A 20,782-nucleotide genomic window follows, 5' to 3' on the forward strand; every position below is an offset into this window, starting at 1 on the left:
TGACAATTAGGATAACCTCAGATGGGTAAACACATTTAGCGATTCCTGGAACTGCCGATATTGATATCTAGATTCATGGTGCCATGGGAAAATCGCATAGCGCACACACACTGCCCGATATCAGTCAGTGACCTCACCAAGACCCCCGCTCTGTACATGCAGTTGCTGACGATATTGTCAGATTGCGCTGCATGTACAGATGACAGAGAGGGTCAATATCGATGCATGGGAGTGCACATAGTTTATGATATTGAGCATACACACCCAACAATATCCGCAATATATCGTTACTGATACTGGTATCATGCATATCGATAACTATATATCGCCCAGTATGTACCCAGCTTTACTGTATTTGACCAGGCTGTTAATGTCAACACAGAGCTATACTTTACCATTACCCATTGTATGCATAACTAAATCTAAACATTTTAAAATTTACTGATTTCAGTATAGCTTACAATGAAGCGTCATGATAAGATGGCATTATACTGTAACTAGCACGATCAAAAACTATCACCGGACTGGAGGCTCTTTTTTTAATGTGTTTTTTTTTATTCAGTATTTCACCAAAATTTAGATTTCTCTTCTGCAAACCTTTACTTTGATTATTAATACAATGCTTTTTTCTGACTTTTTTTGTTGAGCCTGGATTGCAACTCAAATATTTGTACTTTCAAATATTTTCCAATAAATTCATTGGCTGTCCCAAGTTATTATGTTTGTGATGCTCTTGGGAAATTCCTTTGGTTGGAAATACAGTATGAAAATGGCAATTAACCCTTTCACTCTGAAGCTTGTTTGGGCACTCAGGGGTAGATTTATGAAGTAGTGATCAGGGGCATATGCGCTATCCCCATGCGCTAAAGCAGGGGATAGCGCTTCCCCTGATCTATGACACCCGACGAGCGGATGTCTATCGTGTGGCGGTGTGGGGCAGGAGGCATAGTGCAGCTACTATATTTCGTACTGCGCGCCTGCCTCCTGCCTAACTTATGAACGGTCAGCATCGCTAACCATTCTGCCGCCTGCAGCTATCGACTTCAACAGCTGCAGGCGACGATGCCCTATGCCCACAGCAGGGACAGCGCTGTCCCTGCTGCTGGCTCTGAGCTGCGCTGGGGATCTCGCAAGAGTAGTGAGATCCGGAGACATCACCGGAGGGGGGAGTTAGCGCTCCCCCGCTTCGGCCGGCAAAATGTTAGTACATCTTGTCAGTGTCCCCTCCTGCTTCGCCTCGCTAATGAGGCGAAGCCGGAACTGTTATAGCGGCGCGTTTAGCTATAATAAATCTAGCCCAAAGTTTGGTGTAATGGTATATTTTATAGTACCTGATATGATTTTACCTATGCTTGACAAATACAGATGTGTCCACGTACATCTAGCCTCCTTTTGTGATAAACAGCCCTTCTAGTCGCTCCATACCACAGTGCGACCTGGTAGAGTCAAACGGTGTTGGTAAGATGGCACTATACTGTCGTTTTGTGACTTTTTCTATTAAAATGCTTCTGATTTTTAAAATGGAGATTCTTTTGATTAAAATGATAGGTGGCATGCCTTCATTACATGTGTGACTGTAATACGAAATGTTACATTACTGTGTTCCTGGGGAAAAACACTGTAATGTTCCGGCGTAGCAAATGCTACTCATCTGCCACACTCAGTCCTTTTTGGGTTCACAAATGACCTTGAAATGCTACAAGGTCAAAATTTTTAGTGGCGCTCACCCTTGTATTTCTGTATGAGCTATGACTTCATTTAGCATGGTCGCCAGCTATTATTGTTCCATGCAGGTAAAAAAAAATTGTGAATCCTTTTAGTCTCTTGGCTGGCCCTACTGTACAAAACAATGATTCCGAATAACAAGGTGGACATGTGAGGAAGGCATGTTTTCTTGTCTCCATAACGTCTGAATACACCTGTAGTGCTGCAGGTAACAGCAAATTGCAAACTGCCCAGAGGGGAACCCTTGGTTAGCAATAAGTGGCATAAAATTAGCAATTAATGAAACCATGAACAACTTTGAAAGTGTCTTAACCATGAAATGTTGGTCCATACCAGCAACAGCGTGTTTCATTCTTTTACATTGAGTAGACATTTCTGAGCTAACTCGTCTCCCTAGTTTTCCATTTGTCTGTTCTTGGGGGGGGGGGGGGGGGAATAGGTGGAAACAAGTGTGCTATTCCTGCCACACTGGGAGGTTTCGTTTTAGAAAACTAAGGACCCTGTATACTGTTCAGTTAGTTAGTGCAAGGGGCCATTTTCACAATGAGTGCCTAGCAAGCCTACAAGCCATCAGTCTTGTCAATGTATGCATGTAACATAGAGGTTGGCAACTTCCATAACACTTTCTAAAATTCAACTTCTAGCATTGTGGATGGCTAGTATTCTAGCTTATAAGGGCGTCGCTGATGTTGTTAGGTATCTTCCATGACCGTATGGGATGCCTGTTCAGTTTCAGATGGAGCTTCAAGTGGGTTGGTGAGGACAGCAAAGGTTTATCACATACATTAGGTGTCCTGGACATCGTTAAAATGGTTTCAGCTTTAGGGCTGATCTGCTATCTTCCCTGATCCATTTATCACCCATCTCCATCAAGAGATGAGCAGAAGACCATTTGAATTGCTCAGATAGTTTCCCTAGTTGTACGACAAGCACAAAAGGTCCTCCTGGCCCTCTTGTACCAGGGCTTAGCACTGTATATGCAGCTATTTGCGGTAATAAACCTTTCTCTTGGTGAAAGTGTTTTGGGTTGATCCTATTAATTGCACTTTATAGTGACCAGAATTGGAATAAAGTGCTTGCTGCCCCAAAGGGCAGGGAGCAATTTTGTTCGAATTCCGAGAGACACCAGCCGGTAAAGGGTGCGAAATCAGATGTTATTGTGTTGAAACCCCACAGCAATGGCACCTTGCTACCCTTTGTATTTACTAGAATCTTTGTACAAGTTTTAGTGTTGTACATTATGCGGGCAGAGAATATTGATATACGTTGTTAGGAAATATTACATAGCACTTCAGCAGAATTCCCAATGACACAAGGGGACTATGGAAAGGTTTTTCTAATATTGCTTTTGATCAACTATTCAGAGCTTAGAACTGATTGAGAACAATTTAAGCAGTGTGTTTCCTTATAGGAAATAGCCTAGTAAATCTTTAGTAATTTGTTAACTAGCCACAAGAGGGCAGCAGCAATGTGTTTTTCTACAACCCTGATAGTCTTTATTGTAACTAATTGCTATGCCTTATCATTATGGTAGATCCAGCAGGATGTGGTGTCAATTCTTAGATGCCATTATCTTCGATGCAAAAGCAAACTTGCAAAATAAGTAATTAAGGGATCCGCTTCAGTGGCACTCCTGAGATTTTCCAGGGTTTGCTCCAGTGCGCAGACTGGCAAACCCGGAAAATTCTCAGGAGTGCCACTGCCTGCACTCCCTCCCGCCGGGCAGCGCCGCTGATCACTGAGATCAGCGCCGCACTCAGCTTTGACAGCTGGCCGGCTCTTGCTGCCCGGCCCTGCCTCCCTCCCCCGGCTGTGTGCGGCGTGACCTTGTAACGTCACACCACACACAGCCAGGTTGCCAGGGGCAGGGCCGGGCAGCGGCTGATAGACCGTTCAGCGGCGCTGCCCGATCCCGGAGGGGTGTAGTGGTGGGGTATTTTTTAGGGAGTGCTCCCCAGAAAAAAACTCGCCCAGTGGGGATCACCCCCTTAAAAAAACCCACCACTGAAGGGGTTAATGCTTTGTGAGGCTACCGTATTATTCCCATACATTGTATGCATTAATTTAAGACGGCACAAACCTAGCAATAATAATGATTAAAATGATTGTTTTTAGGTGCATTTTTATTACAAAAATCTGTGTACACATTCCTTTTCTTTACAGTTTTAGAAATGTGGATTAATGCCGAACAATAATCCTCAGAGTATTTCTTAGTACTGTTTAAGAAAAACCTACAGTAGCTATACTAATCCCCAAGATATAATTGCTCATATAGAGCTTTTTTTTTTTTTTTTTTTTAACATAAAGCAGCCTTTATTATATGTTATATACCTGTAAGCTTGGCCTGGAATTACATACTACTACTGTATATTGTTTGTGCAGGATTTCCTTGTAGATGTTTATGCCAGGGGGTTCCTCATGCATCCAACCCATATGACAAACTGATAGTCACTATGCTATAAAGTACAGATATCATCTCATTGACTGCCATACAGCACAGATAGCATCTGTGACTGCCATGATGCACAGAGTGTATCCTCGCGCCTGCCACATAGAATCCCAGTAACCACCATATAGTACAGACCACATACTAATAATACTATAGAATCCCAGTAACCACCATACAGTACAGACCACATACTAATAATACTAATAACTGTCACAAAGGATATTGAGCAGTTACTGCCATGTAGTACATTGGTCATGTAATACAAATTGACTGTGATTCAGTAGCATCGCTATCTGGATGTGGGACGGGGGGAACGGGGGGCTGGCCCACGTCTGTATGTCTCCCTCAAGAGGGGTAATACCAAAGTTCTGCCACTGATGAGAGCCCATCTCCTAGGGCAGCCAAAATCTCTGGGGATGCTAACTATGCCCCTGGAGTGGCAAACAGGATTCCCACCAGGCTATTCCCCTCTAAAATAGTCCCTACCTCCTTTTTGGACCTTCACTACCTTTGACAGGGGTGACAGTGCAACGGGTGCACGGATTGTCACCGCACCCAGCGACGCCACTGCTGTGATTATATAAAATAATAACATAATAAAATGCATTTGATGAAAAACACAATACAAAATTATAAATTATTTCATACTTATTATATAGTTACATAGTAGGTAAGGCTGAAAAAAGACTTGCGTCCATCTAGTTCAACCTGGTATAGATATCTATTGCTGATTTGGTAGGTTCTAGTATTTTACAAACAAATTATATTTCTTCTTTGTACCCATGGATGTTTTTCTTCAGTAAATGTTTGTCCAACTTTGCCTTGAACGCATTTAATGAGCCAGCCGTTACCACCTCTCTGGGAATAGAGTTCCAGAGTTTGACTGTTCTAACCGTAAAGGAATTCTGGTACTTATGTAATACCTGGGCTCCCGTTTTTCTTATGAGACCGCGTCCCCTTGCGGGGCTCGCTGCGCTCGCCACGCTTCGGGCACGGTGGCTCGCTGCGCTCGCCACACTATATAAAATCAACTCCATGCGTATTTGGATAGTAGGGATATGAAAAAATGGGGTTCATTTAACTTGGGAGCCCAGATAATACATAAGTACCGAAATTCTTTCTACTAGCTGAATGAAATCTTTTTTCTTCTAATCTATACTCATGCCCTCGTGCCCTAGATTCCTTTCTAGTAGAAAAGAGGGTGTGTGACAGTTCCTTATATTGGTCCTTGATATACTTGTACATGTTGAGCATGTCCCCCCTTAAACGTCTCTTTTCTAATGTAAATAGTCCCAAATTGCTTAATCTCTCCCCGTAGCTTAAATTCTCCATTCCCCTAATAAGCTTTGTTGCTCGCCTTTGGACTTTTTCTAATTCTATGATGTCCTTTTTATAGTGTGGGGCCCAGAACTGCACTCCGTACTCGAGGTGAGGTCTCACCAATGCTTTATACAGTGGCATAATTACCCTTGAGTCCCTAGTTTCCATTCCCCTCTTAATACATGCCAGAATTTTGTTGGCCTTTTTTGTAGCTACATTACAATGGGCACTACATCCCAGTTTGCTGTCTATTTGGACTCCTAGATCCTTTTCAAGTATGGAATTACCCAGTTCCTCTCCGCTAAGGTTGTAACTTGCACACTGGTTGTGTCTCCCAAGGTGCATAACCTTACATTTATCTACATTGAACCTCATCTTCCATTTTTTTGCCCACTCATCTAGGATTGCAAGATCATTTTGAAGCATGGTGACATCTTCTGATGATTTGATGACTTTGCTAAGTTTTGTATCGTCCACAAAGATGGATACATTGCTGAGTAACCCTATCCCAATATCGTTAATAAAAATGTTAAACAAAATGGGCCCCAAAACCGAACCCTGGGGCACTCCACTTAGTACGGGTATCATATCTGATACGGCACCATTTACAACCACTCTTTGTTCTCTATTACATAGCCAATTCCCTACCCATCTGCAGATATTTTCACCCAATCCTAGGTTATCCATTTTATTAATCAATCTCTTGTGTGGGACAGTATCAAATGCTTTAGCGAAATCTAGGAAAATCACATCTACAGCATTTCTATTATCTAGGTTTTTGCTAACCTCTTCATAGAACCCTAGTAGATTAGTTTGGCATGAACGATTTTTCACGAACCCATGTTGGTTAGTACTGAGTAGACGGTAATGATCTAAATATTCCCGGATACCATCCCTTAAAAATCCTTCAAATAGTTTACCCACAATTGATGTTGAACTAACGGGTCTGTAATTAGCGGGATCTTCCTTTTTTGAATATTGGCACTACCTCTGCTATTCTCCAATCTTTTGGTACTATACCTGACGATAGTGACTTGCTAAAGATATAATGTAGGGGGGTAGCTAGTTCATCCCTTAATTCCATTAATACCCTCGGATGAATCCCATCTGGCCCTGGTGATTTATTTGTTTTGAGTTTGCTTAGCCTCAGTATTTCCTTCGGCGTGAAATCCACAATGAGATCTGGCTTATTTGTCCCGTTTGTGGTAAATGTTCGTTCCACAGTCTGCTCTCTCTTAGTAAATACTGATGAGAAGAACTCATTTAACAGTTTTGCTTTTCCCTTGTCCTCAGTAACACACTTTCCACTAGTATCAGTTAGTGGGCCTATGTTTTCCTTAATTAAACGTTTACTATTTATGTATTTAAAAAACTTCTTTGGGTTGGTTTTGCTTTCAGTGGCTATGCACTCTTCATATAATATTTTAGCTGCTTTGATTACCCCTTTACAAGTTTTGTTTGATTCTTTGTATTTTGCGAACGCCTCCTCATTCAAGTTATTGTTATAGAATTTAAAGGCTCTGGTTTTATTGTTGATAGCTGACCTTACTTCTTTGTCCAACCATGGTGGCTTTTTTTTGTTGAATTTACCTTTATTTACTTTAGGAATGTATTCAATAGTTAGTGAATCAAGCACCTTTTTTAGAGTATCCCACATTTCCTCTGCATTTTTTCCCTCCATAACCGTTTCCCACCTAATTCCTGTTAGGGCTTCCCTGAATAATTCAAAGTTCGCTTTTCTGAAGTTTAGTATTTTTGCAGATCCTTTTTGATGTAATTTACTGAAGTTGATTTCCAGTGAAACCATATTGTGATCACTGTTCCCTAATTGTTCAATTACTTTTGTGTTTGAAACTAAGTCTGTGTTATTTGTTAATACTAAGTCCAAGAGTGCCTCATCACGAGTTGGAGTTTCTACCATTTGTGTAATAAACTGGTCTTTAAGTAAGCTTAAGAACCCATTGCTTCTTGCTGATTTACCTGTTTCGTTTTCCCAATCAATGTCGGGTAAATTAACATCCCCCATAATTAATACCTGACCCTGATTTGATGCTTGTTTGATTTGGTTTAAAAGAAGAGACTCTTCCCTATAAGTATACATTATACTCATTTAATACTTTCCACGCTGACTGGCTACTAGCTTCTGCCTGCGAGGTCTTGTGCTAGGAGCAAAGGCAGCATGCAAACTACTTGCCACTATTCAAGTGTATTTACCAGTGTGTGTGTGTGTGTGGTGTATTGCAGTCTTAGCTCAGTGCAGATACAAGCCAACGTTGCATAATGCTTTCTTTTTCACACACATACACTAAACCGTGTTCCGGCGGTTGAACCAGATGCTGAAATTATGAATGTTTTTATTTTAAACACATGTGATCTTTTTTTTTTTTGGTAATTTTCCACAGACACCTACAGGTATTTAAAACCTACATTCAGTTTGTTTTGTGTGTCCTCCTTAAGTTATATGCTTATTGTGTTTTAGGTTTACATTGAACTCAATCAGCCTGTGATGGCAGCAAGTCTATGTTTGGAACTGGGAAACGCCTTAAAGGTATTTTATAATTGTGCATTACCTGCATGTTTCATTTTTGTGTGTTAAACAGTCAGTCAGTTATCCTTTGCAGTTTTTAATTTCTGTATTCTGAGAATTGTTTCCTGTGTGATTTGCCAAACCCCACCAATTACCCCATTCAACCAAAGTTGGCCAATGCCCAATTACCACATCCTTCTATATGAGAGCATAGCTCTTCTCTTTAAATCTCACCCCTTATCGTTCGACCATACCTCTTATCACACCGTTTATCCTTAGACCATCGCTATTATCATTAGCCCACATCCATTATCCTTCGCTTATCCTTTAGATCAGTGGTTCCCAACCATAGCCACTCTTGTATACAGGTGAGTTAATTAGTACCTCAATTATGTTGATTTAACCATCTGTGCTCAAGCATGGATATCACTAAAACCTGAACTGTTGAGGTGCGTACACACAGGCAATTTTGCACAGCGTGTATGGACAGCAATGATGTGAAAAATCTCTGGCCTGAAAATCGCTCAGTGCATACACACTGAGCGATTTCCTTCCTTGCCAGTGATTTTCACAGGGAATGAATGACTTTCCATTGCAGGACGCTGGCGATGATGCTTAAGCATCACTCATCGCCGGCTATACACACTGGGCGGCTTTTGAGCTGAGAGCAGCTCAAACAACAAAACTGAGATGCTTTCAGCTCAAAATCGCCCGTTGCATATATGCCTTAAGTGTGCCTTGAAAACCGAGGTTGTGACTCGCTGCCTTAGACCATACTTCTTATCCATAGATTACACCTCTTGGCATCTAAAAGCATAGACTGACCCTGTAACGGTTTGAGCTGTCATTTTCTGTGGCTGAAATCCTGCATAAGCTGGTATTGCTCTGTGGGCCTTATTCTGGTTCATTCACTCGGACGCGTGCACGCACCCTTGTGAAAGAACCAATCCCAGCCTTGCGAAGGATTAGCCCGCACCACCCATTAGTTCGCAAGGCTTGTTTTACATGGACATCCATTCGCATGCCATTGGGAACCTCCCCCATCTTTCGATGGTCGCCGACCATCAAATGATGGCTAAGGCACCCACATATGTAAGGGTGTCTAAGACTACTCGTACATATGAGCGAAGGAATGCAGGGAATTGGACGGGCAGCTAACATCCACTCGGCAAGAAAAAAACAATATAAAAACCTGCGCTCTAAACAAAGGGTGCAGCCTTATCATAAAGGATAGTCACCAAACTATCCAGAAGTAGTAGATGCAAACAAAAAGGGTCTGATAGGGCGCTCCCACTTGAGATATGGCGGACTCCAATGTCAGTAGATCTTTGATACCTCAAAACGAGAAGAATAAACAAATCGCAGCATTCATAGTGTAGATACTTGAGTAAAATATATAATATTCTACAGTCAATCTATATTCTCCGTACCGCAAATGAGCCTTCCCTTAGGCCACAAGATATTTCGTATGATATCGTCTGGTAAGAATATGGTTCCCTTTTTCCTCTGCTCGTATACCTCGGTTTAAAAATTCAATATTTGCACATAGTGTAAAACTGTGACAATTTATTCAAAACATAATAGTACACACAATAAATGGCATAGTACCGTGTCTGGCCTTATCATCAAGGCTATTTATGTCGCTTATAGGACAATCAGAAGGATGATTTCTCAGTGGGATCCCGGGTTCCACTAAAGAAATAAATTCCGTCCCAAATAGCCTCAGGTGGTATATTGAAAAGTCCAGTCCAACGGCCTTTATGTCCTTTTAAAACAAACACCAACGCGTTTCTGCTTGATCGCAAGCCTTCCTCAGGGTGTGTGTGCCATGGTGGCTAGTCTGGGTTTTTATACCCAGCATGCCTCTTAGCTCCTCCCTCATGCATGGTCACATGGGTGCGCTCATATTGTTATAATTACTTCAAAATAAACTCATCAAGGTATACATATGACATAATATGACAAAATTCATAACAAAGCATGTTAAAAACCAATCAAAGCATAAAACCTCTAACTGTTTATTTATCCTTAAAAACCGGAACCCGGAAGTGCGGGTGCGCCGGTATTCATCCCCGCTATGCAACCTAGCATTATACTCCCAGGTGCTCTTTCTGCTGCTCTCTGGCAGCGTATTCTTACTGCCGCTGTATGAGTGTTTTCGCATGTACTCCGGGACGGTAGCGTCCGTTCCCGGAAGTACATGTGCGTGTCAGCGGCCATATTGTGCGTTCCACCGATAATAGGATAATCTGGATCTTCTGTTTTAGATCCAGGAAGTGCGTGTGCGTTCCAGCAGCGCAGCTCTGATTTTATGCGTTTCACAAGTCTCCTTCCATGATAATGCCCTATTCCTAATACTACATATAAATATATATATAAATAGCTCAATAAATGGATATTGAATAAGGGGAAATAAGTATATAAATATTAAATACCATAAATACCAAAAATTTAATATTTAAAATTATTCAATATTAAAAATATTCAATATTAAAAAGGGTTAAAAAAGGGGTTAAAAAGTCCGCCATATCTCAAGTGGGAGCGCCCTATCAGACCCTTTTTGTTAACATCCACTCGGCGACCAGACTTCTCGCGGAGTTCGCACACACCCAGCGTATACACATGAGCAGAAATGCTGCTGTGCATATGCAAAACATCGGTACCCTTGCAAATTATTATTTGTATGTGTTCTTACATTTTGATGAGATTTCAACCTTTCCACCTCTGGAGATCAGGCACCTTTTTTTTTTGTTCACATTTCCTAATTTATTAAAAAAAATTATAATAAAGTTTATTTTGTTTCATCTTTCTTTCACAAAAATGTTCAGGCTGTTCAGTTTGTTGTGATGGTTTCCTTGCTGTCTAGGACATGAACAAGTTGGGCGAAGCTTTAATTTATTTCCAACGTGCAGCTGAGTTACAAACACAGGTTCCCATTGAGTGTCTGTTGTCTCTGGGATATGTGGCAACTTGTAAGATCATGACACGTGAGTAGCTGTTACATGCTGTATGTGTGGAATTGTCAGTTGCATATTTTTACAAGAAAACCAGTAGCTTGCCTAGTTCATATGATAGTTGTGTAATGAGATAGTTATAACCTCTGGCATGATGGGACCTTTACTGATTACAATGTAATGGTGATGGCATGGCACGATGTATTGTATCATGTGCTGTATGGGACCTCTAATTTAGGCATTTAAGCAGTAGTGCAAACTTAATTTTTTAATTGAGTTAAGGATATTTTAGACCCATGATGGCTAAGCTATGACACGCATGTCACTGTTGACACGCCAAGGCACTTTGAGTGACACGCGTCTGACCAACCGGTGTGCGGAGAGGAAAACCCGGAAGTGCGCACGTGAAGCGGCTAAGCCAGCACACATGCTGCGTCACCAACTGGAAGGGGACATAGGGGGGCGTGGCCTGTCCGCTGGAGGGAGCAGAGCTAGCTCCCGCTCTCTATAGTCCACCCTCCCTGCTGTAGTCAGGCCTGTGCTGCTCCCGCGCTCTATAATCCATCCACGCTGCTGTAGTCGGGCCTGTGCTGGGGACTACAGACCCGCCTCCTGCCGCTGAGTCCTGGCACCTGATCAACAGAGGCTACCAGAGGAGCTTTGGGTGAGGACTGGGCTCCGGCATCCATTTTGAAAGGTAAAACACCTTTCCCACACACGCGCTCTGTTGAAAACTCAGCAGGCTCCAAACACGACACTAGTCAGTACTTCTATTGGCACGTAGCTGCAGTATTTTGACAGTATTAGTGCAGCCTTCTTAAATTATATCTTGCTCTTTCATATTTAGAATGGGCACCACAGTGTGTGGCATATGTATAATGGCACCACAGTGTGCGGCATACGTATAATGGGCACCACGGTGTGTGGCATATGTATAATGGGCATCACGGTGTGTGGCATATGTATAATGGGCATCACGGTGTGTGGCATGTATAATGGGCATCACGGTGTGTGGCATATGTATAATGGAGCATCACGGTGTGTGGCATATGTATAATGGAGCATCACGGTGTGTGGCATATGTATAATGGGCATCACGGTGTGGCATATGTATAATGGGCATCCCGGTGTGTGGCATATGTATAATGGGCATCCCGGTGTGTGGCATATGTATAATGGAGCATCCCGGTGTGTGGCATATGTATAATGGCTTCAAATATCATCAAATTATTGATAATTCTTCAAGTGACGCGCGACTTGAGGAAGGCTACACTTTTTTATGGTTTTCGACACACCAAGCTGAAAAGGTTAGCCATCACTGTTTTAGACATCGTGATCAGAAAAATGGAAAATCCAATTTCTTCATAGTAAATCCTACAGTATATCTGTAAATGGTTTCCATTGCTAGGTATACTTTGTTCCAATTTCAGAAATCCATTATTGCAGAAAGAAGCATACAATTCACATTGACATGCAGGCTTAATGCAATGTATAAAGTGCAAATTGGCAGAGGCACCGCACCACATCTGCTCAGTTCACCAAGATTGCTGCCATAGTGAATCCTATAGTTAAAAAGGCTATTGCTGCTCCTCACCTCTATGATATAATCCAGGTGTTTTGTGCACCGGCAGCCATTAGATGGTGCCCAAGGGAGCAAGTCAAATGTTGTTCTGTCACAGTCACTGGTGCTGACATTACTCTTAAGTTGTTTTGTCTTCTTGATGGGCTGGTAACTAGTAGTTAGATGGCAGGATTTGCCAAGTGGTGAAAGTTTGCATCGCTTGAGGGGAGAAGCTGTGTGGAGTGAAGGCATTCCTCCCTAAATATGGAGCTGTGCGAAAATGAAATGTTCTGCAGATTATTGTAATGAGAATAAAGGCAGAAATGGTGCCTCTTACTGTGTATGGAAGGGCTCCCAGTCGCAGCTCGCCGATTCCCAGCCCCTTCTCGTCCCTCGGCAGTGTATCCCACCTGCAAATAACCGACAGTCGTGGCCCAACATTGACTACCCCCCAAAGATGGCCAGTGTGCGCTGAAATAAGTTTTTATTCACAGTGTAAATCAGCCATAGGTTTTTAGGGCAGAGTTTATAGTTGTTGTGGTGGGTGTTTTTTTTTTTTTCTGGGGGGGGGGGGGGTGGGGTGGGGTGGGGTGGGGGGCACCAAATTGCTGCCTTGCCCCGGGCACCAGTAATCCTGGTTTTGGCCCTGCAGTTATACTACACAGTTATAAGTGTATTTTATAACAGAAATAAATCTTAGCCAGTCACACATTTACTAATACAATCTACAAATTGCTAGACATGTCATGCTTTTGTAAAGCCAACCATTTTACAGCCCAACTGTACATATAACATTAATGTGCATGCCGGATCCAGTTCTCTGAATATATGCCAGTGTTAAAATGTGTCTTATTTGCAAAATGGAGTTTGTGATGCACAGACAGCTTCTGCTGATTAAAATGGTTTGCATAATTTCAGTATTTAGTGTTTAACTGCAGCTGCATTTATATAAGGAATAGAACGTTACTACGTTACTGTGTTTTCCTGAAAAGCACTATTTCCTATGCAGATACAGCCGTACACAGAATATAGGCATGCCACATATTTTAATCGGAAGAAGCTGCTTGTTCATGCATTCACTTTGTTATACAAATAAGCGTTTTAATGGAAAAATTAGCAAAAATGATGCCGCACATGTCGCACCATGCATTCACTAGAAACATCTCTTCTCAGAAAGTTGTTTAGCTTACTTTGCAGTATTATAACAGCTTTTTCCAAATTCTCTGTAGGTGATTATGATGGAGCTTTAGCAGTGTTCACAGAAATGCAACTTCTTGCTCAGGAGAAGGGTCTCCACACCCCAGGGAACAGTCTGCCAGTAGGTAAGAAAGCTATGTGAATCATAATAGATTTAATGTACAATGAAGAATGCATAAAATAATAGACTTTATTTATTAAAGAGTGGCATTGTTAAGGGTTTTTAAAATCACTGCAAATCCACGCTGATTGTCTACCCATCTGTTTCACCCCTACCTGTCTGCCCCTGCCCTGAATGTAAGCTCTTGCAAGCAGGGTTGTCTCCCCTCAGGTGCTTCTCTTTCTCCTACTTAGATGGGAAACTGGGACGCGCATGCGTGTGGGACGCTTGCGCGTCCCAGTCAGATGTAGCATCCGAGGGCGTTCTGGCGGGCCCCGGGGCTGGATGAGCGGCGCTACATCTGTAATGACTGTCCACCGAGACACTGTTGACCGAACGATCACATACCAACTAAAATGTGGACAGCATATGCATAGTTTTACCAGGAATTACCAATGTTTAGCAAACACACTATTGGCTGTAGAGAGACTAACCTAGAACATACAGTAACTTCAATTGTCCTAGTCCAGTTTCAACAAGTGTTACCATAAACTAAATGCTGCCTTTGTTGCAGGGGCATTCTTGGACATCATAGTAAAGTGTGAGGTCTCGCGGGTCCTTCTCCTTATGCTGCTGCAGGTAAGCGAAGGATATGTCACAACTGTCATTTCCAGTATCCTTTTATCTAGGTTGTTATATTTATTCTAAAAAGAGAAAGAAATTAAAGGGTCAGCACTAGGTGTTGCCATTCTGGAGCGCTTAAAACAGAGGTGCTGTACTTAATATAGCAGCTGCTGAGGTGATGATGGTCAGTCCCCACAAAAAAAGAACAAAGTGTGTGCACAAAGGAAAAAGCAGCGCTCTTATTTAATGATGAGTGGAAACCACTTATTGTTCAATGTTTTTTCATTTAAAATGTAATGCTCGTTGAACACTTAAAATGCACATGTGTGCATACTAACATAAATCCATCTAAAAAATAAAAATACAATTAACATACAAACATGTAAAAACAAGATTATACCAATAAATTGGCTGATGGCCAGATCTCACGTGGGGAGATGAACCCAAATGGGATTTCAATACGTCCTGCACTGTCCACTCTATAATAGTCCCAATGTTGGATGGAGTCCAAGTGATTCGGCAGTTTGTAATCCTTTATACCAACCGAGGGAGTGGTCGATTGTTGGAAGCCTGACCCTCCACCTCGTGTTAATTTGTATCCTATGGACAGGGAATGAGCCGATGACTTTTCCAAATGGTTAGGGACCTGGTGGTCAGGATTGTGAGCAGGTGATGAATCGAATGTCTCCCCAGATCTGCAGCCACAACAGTATCACCAACGCGTTTCGCTGGGCTAACGCCAGCTTTATCAAGGTGACCTTGATAAAGCTGGCGTTAGCCCAGCGAAACGCGTTGGTGATACTTTATATATCCAGACACCCACCTGTTTGTTTTATATATCCTAGTGCATCTACAGATGTAGCCCCTGCCATCCTTGGCCGGGGCTTGCCAGACCCTCCCGGCTGGCGAGCGCCGGCTGACGGGCTACACTGAACTGGGACGCACGTGCGTCTCACACACACGCGCATCCCAGTCTCTCGGCGGGGACACTGCATGTCCCTGCCCGTCTCCACTTCAGGGAGACGGGCAGGGTTAGGGGGGTGCTCGGGGCGGCGAGGGGTACCTGCGGCGATGGCGGCGGGGACCGGAGGCAGGCTCCGTTGTATTTATATTCACTATTGACTCATATTTGTATTTAAATACGAATCAGGTGGAATACGCCTGCTTACACCATCGGCCAAATACGAATCAGTATATATGGCAGATTAGTAAATATGCCCTATTTACTAATTGTATTTCGGCAAGAATATGGCCGTTGGTAGTCATATTCATTCATATTAAAGATACAAATACGACTGATTCGTATTCTTAGTAAATTTCCACCTATGGCTTTTAAAGGTGAGACTATCACCAACACAACTTCTGAGTTAGCACTAAGGGGCAGCTGTCACAGGTTTCAGATAAATGAGCTTACCTGGGGTGCATGAGAAATCTATAATCACAGAATGGTTAATTAAAAAGTAACATAAATATATACATACAGGAAACCACTGCACTCACCATTCATATGAAGGTTGGGGTGCAGTGGCCTGTGACCACATGCTCTAATAAATACAGATACAGAGGGCTTAACACTCACTATACAAATAATATACAAATAATCAAATATTTATTTTATCAATCCCAGCATTGATTTTTCACCTGGGCAAAGAATCCAGCATTGGCGAAAACTGTGTGTATCTGCAAAATTGCTGCAAATTCACGTGATTTTGGTGAATTTGCATCCATTTTCGCCCATGCTATAAACCCCATGCTGTTTGGGGAAAATGTACCCAAAACAGGCGAAAGCGGCCGAGATTTGACCACTAGAAAGTCAAATCTCGGCTAGGATTAAATACCCCCTAATTGTGAGTGTAGGACTTGGCGATGGGCTGCAAGCTTAAATGCATTGATCAATAAACTAAAGCCCCATTATTTATTAGATCTGTTAGTTCATTATGGTGAGTGTTGAGCCCCCCTGTGTGTGTGTGTGTTTGTGTGTATATGTGTGTGTGTGTGTGTGTGTGTGTATATACATACATACATACATATTGGGGGGTTATTGTTATTCACTGGGTCAAATGGACTCTCCTTTAGACACCCCCCCCCCCCCCCCCTAACTACAGGACTAAAACCCACCACTGGAGCAACCTATAGATCATCAGGCCTTTGTAACCAGTACTTGTGCATGGCCACATGGCAAAACTAATGCAAAGCATCCTGGGATGTGTAGTTCATTAACATCTGGAGGGCCGGTGTTGCCCAGCCCTGTCTTAAACCATGTTGCCACAACCTCAGAATGCTTGTTGGCTGTTTGGTCTACCAAAGAAATTTGGGTACTTGTGAGTTATCTGGGCTGCCGATTTTTTGATTGTATGCCTTAAGTTAAGGCATACAATCAGATGCGATATCGCATCGCATCGCATGCGACCATCGGATGCGATGACCCGATTTTTCCATAGGAATCAATGTTAAAATGGACTGAGTCCATTTTAACATGGAATTCAATGGGAAAAAGGGGTCCTTTTCATACCCCTACTATCCAAGTGGGCATGGAGTTGGATATAAACCTGTGGCGAGCGTAGCGAGCCACCGAGCCCGAAGCGTGGCGAGCGAAGACGGTATTCTGTGTCCCCTCGCGGGGCTCGCCACGCTTCGGGCTCGGTGGCTCGCTACGCTCGCCACAGGTTTATATCCAACTCCATGCCCACTTGGATAGTAGGGGTATGAAAAGGACCCCTTTTTCCCATTGAATTCCATGTTAAAATGGACTCAGTCCATTTTAACATTGATTCCTATGGAAACATCGGGTCATCGCATCGCATCCGATGGTCGCATGCGATGCGATGCGATGTGCCCGATCCGACCCGATTTAGAAATCGGCAGCCCGGATAACTCACAAGTACCGAAATTTGTCTTCAATCACAGATAAACGGGGAATGAAGAAATGCCAGTGTATCGGGATCACTGCTCTATTAGACTTATTGAAGTGCTTAAGCAGAGACCTAGACATACATGTAGGTATATCAGACTGGGACATGAGACAAAACTCAGGACCAGAAGGAACAGAAGTGCGCAGAATCTGAGGCCAAGGAACAATAAGTGGCAATCCCAAAATATGTGAATCAGCATAAAATATAAATCAATATCAACAATGGGACTGATTCGATAATCGTTACATTGTACACGCACTGTGGCTATGCATGTTGTACTGTGCATGTGCACTGCTGATCCGTGTCATCAGATGCAGTATGGCTGCAGACAATGATGGCCTCCATTTTCCAATAGTGAGACGTCGTCCCTCTTTTGGGGAGTGCTGAGGTTTTACGACATAGATTTCCTGTCCTCGGTGAAGGTGCTTTGGTGGACCATCTGTGTAACCTTTGTTTATTATTTAGCCAAACATCAAGTCATATGATGCTCCGTCCTCAGATGCAGCTAGGGGTCACATATTCATGCAGGAGGCATCTAAATGTTTATGTGGAGGTGGCACACGAGGAAGATCATCTAACTGGTTGCTCTTTGGTTGAGCCAACGTTTCAGCTATTACATGTAAATTATGAATGTGTGATTGTTTTTGATTAATTGGGGTAAAATGTACTAAGGTGCTAGTTCTGTTGACGATGGGATGTTGCCCATAGCAACCAATGAGATTCTACTTATTTATTTAGCAACTTATAGAGAAGATAATAAATAGAATCTGATTGGTGGCAATATCCCATCTTCAATAGAACTCCCAGCTTAGTAAATGTACCCTATAGTCCTTCTATTATTGCATAATTCATTAGTAAGACTAATAATGAAGGTGCTGACCTTGTATTTGTTTCTGAGCCGTATTCCTTCTTGTTTTAGCCTCCCCCTCAAAAACTGCTCCCTGAACATGCACAGACTCTAGAGAAATATGACTGGGAAGCTTTTGACAGTCACAGCCATGGTAGGTATCTAGATATGTTTTCATGTTGACAAACTTCTGTTGATTTTATTTTTTGTGCATTCAATCGCATCATGAACTTTATTGGTTCAAGGCAACCTCAGTGTCTCCGTAATTTTGTTACAGCGCTCCTAGGACAAATGTTTCCTAGGGCCAGATGTATCAAGCTTCAAAAAGTGATAAAATGGAGAATGGTAAAGAGCCAGCCAATCAGCTCCTACCTGTCATTTAGTTCTCTGGATGGGTGAATATAAGCGCGCCCCATAATTATACTACGAGGAGTGCTGCTTGATATAGAAAAAGATAAGAGAAGTTTCAGAGGGCGCTAAATTGTACAGAAAAATCAAAGAACTGTATAGGGGTATTTAATACATAAATACATAAAAAAAAGCCCTGTGGGAACCTCTCACCAATAATTGTTCCATATTTTCACGATCCCCCAGCCATGTTCATCCACATATATATACTTGCCTGTGTGGTAATGATAGAAAAAGGTACAATTTAATCTATTGCATTGCTGCAAAAGACACAACTGCATCTTGCCGACTGTATTTTTGTCATGCTCAATCCTTAATAAAGATATTTTTGAAAAAAGCCCCGTGGGCCTAACAGTGTGTATACAACTTTCAATAAAAACAGTAATCAATATGGAATCATTTTAAGATGTTGACAGTAATCATCAAATGAATGAAGAAAGCCCTTTCTTCATTCATTTGATGATTACTGTCAACATCTTAAAAGGACTTGAACACGGCACTCCAAAAGTTTTAGCAGAAAATTGCAGGTTTTAATAACAGCAATGTTCTAATACACTATGGGTATTTTCATCAGGCATTTGTCTTTCCGTTTGCCCTTTGCAAACAAACCCCCCTCTATTCAGTGACAAATACTGAATGTGTTGGGCGCACTGCCAATCCATGACTACAATAATCCATACAGGTAGTCTTTCATATTGGTTAAATAAATGACCATCTACGAATGCTACAAATGATGACCAACTCTGTGCGGATCCACAACCCCCTTTTCGTGCATCAGGCATGATGCCTGATGATAATACCCATAGGGAATGGAATTGATGCTGTTATTAAAACCTGCAATTTTCTGCTAAAAATTACGCCACTGGGGTCAACGGTGATCCACCAGTTCCTTCTATATGTGAGGCGAGCGACCATGGGCAAACTCTGACGGCAGAAGCAAATCCCCAGCACTTTGCATACAGTACCCCGCTCTCAGCACCCTGGTGTAATAAGGGAGTGGAGAACAGGGCACTGTATGTGCCGCATAATGCTGGAGAATTGTTTCCGGCATCGGAGTTTGCAGACGGCCGCTCACCTCACAAATACTGTAGCAGTAACTGGGAGATCGCCGCTGACTCCCTGTTGTAGCTGCATGCGCTGCAGAGTAAAGAAATCTTCTAAACGGCAGGGCCCAGGTGCCCCCCAGCCTGAATCCGCCACTGCAGTAACCACAGCAGCCAGCAGGTCTCGCCCTGCTATTGCCTGCTGTGTGTCTTGCTAGCTCACATTATGTAATACCCCTTTCACATTGCATTTAATTACTGGGTTCATGCCGGTTCGGCCCGGTAATAGGTGCAATGTGAAAGGGGTTACTGGGTCCTGCAAACCAGTAGCAACACAGCAATACGAACCGGTAAAAAGAAGGGTTCTTACCGATTCATTGCTGTGTTGCTTTGCGGTGTGAACCGGATAATCGGGTCAAGCGACTCATTTCCCGTTTACACTATGGAGGAAGAGGTGCTTGGAGCAGCGCCACTTCTAAGCGCTGCTTTCTATGGCCCACATGACATCAGTGAACCAGCAAAATTGCCGGTTCCCTGAGGCTATGTGAATAGACCAAAATGCAGGGTCGCGCCAGGACTGAACCATTTCAAAGTCCCGGTGCGACCCTGCATTTTGCAATGTGAAAGCAGCATAAGTATTGTGAGACTCCTATAGACCACTCAGCAACCACACCAGCCAGCAAGTCTCACCCTGCTATTGCCTGCTGTGTGTCCTGCTAGCTCACATTATGTAAGTAGTGTGAGATTCCTAGACCATTCAGCAACCACACCAGCCACCAAGTCTTATACTGTAACTACAGTCTTTAGAAATGAGGCTCATCACTGTGGATTTTGGAGAGCTTGCAGGATGAGGAGAGATGCAGTATAATGAGCTGGTGTTATATCAGCAGGTGGAGGCAGGCTTTCAATTTAAGATGTAGGTTTAAGGCTATCATTTTGTGGGACAGTAACTATTTAGCAGACCCTTAGGCAACTGTGCGCCTTGTTTTTGTTGAGTATTGCGTATAAAAGAAAGTACGGTATCACTGCATTCCAAGGGAGCACTGGTGCTGGTGAGAGATGTTTCTGAGCTGTTCAGCCCATCCCACATGCTATAGGTCATTTCCCCCTGACAT

General features: G+C 42.7%; 1 protein-coding gene across 1 annotated transcript in view; it reads left to right on the forward strand.

Moving 5' to 3' along the window:
- LOC146026158 (40-kDa huntingtin-associated protein-like) overlaps nucleotides 1-20,782 on the forward strand; it is a 44,394-nt gene that overhangs the window by 10,241 nt on the left and 13,371 nt on the right. Inside the window, exons 5-9 of the mRNA XM_083156575.1 lie at nucleotides 7,974-8,042; nucleotides 10,888-11,008; nucleotides 13,766-13,858; nucleotides 14,408-14,472; nucleotides 18,289-18,370. Of these exons, the coding sequence (XP_083012701.1) occupies nucleotides 7,974-8,042; nucleotides 10,888-11,008; nucleotides 13,766-13,858; nucleotides 14,408-14,472; nucleotides 18,289-18,370 (430 nt within the window). The remainder of the gene's footprint in view (nucleotides 1-7,973; nucleotides 8,043-10,887; nucleotides 11,009-13,765; nucleotides 13,859-14,407; nucleotides 14,473-18,288; nucleotides 18,371-20,782) is intronic.

Source organism: Crinia signifera, chromosome 8 (assembly GCF_055691185.1).
Source record: "Crinia signifera chromosome 8, ASM5569118v1, whole genome shotgun sequence".
Lineage (NCBI taxonomy): Eukaryota > Metazoa > Chordata > Amphibia > Anura > Myobatrachidae > Crinia > Crinia signifera.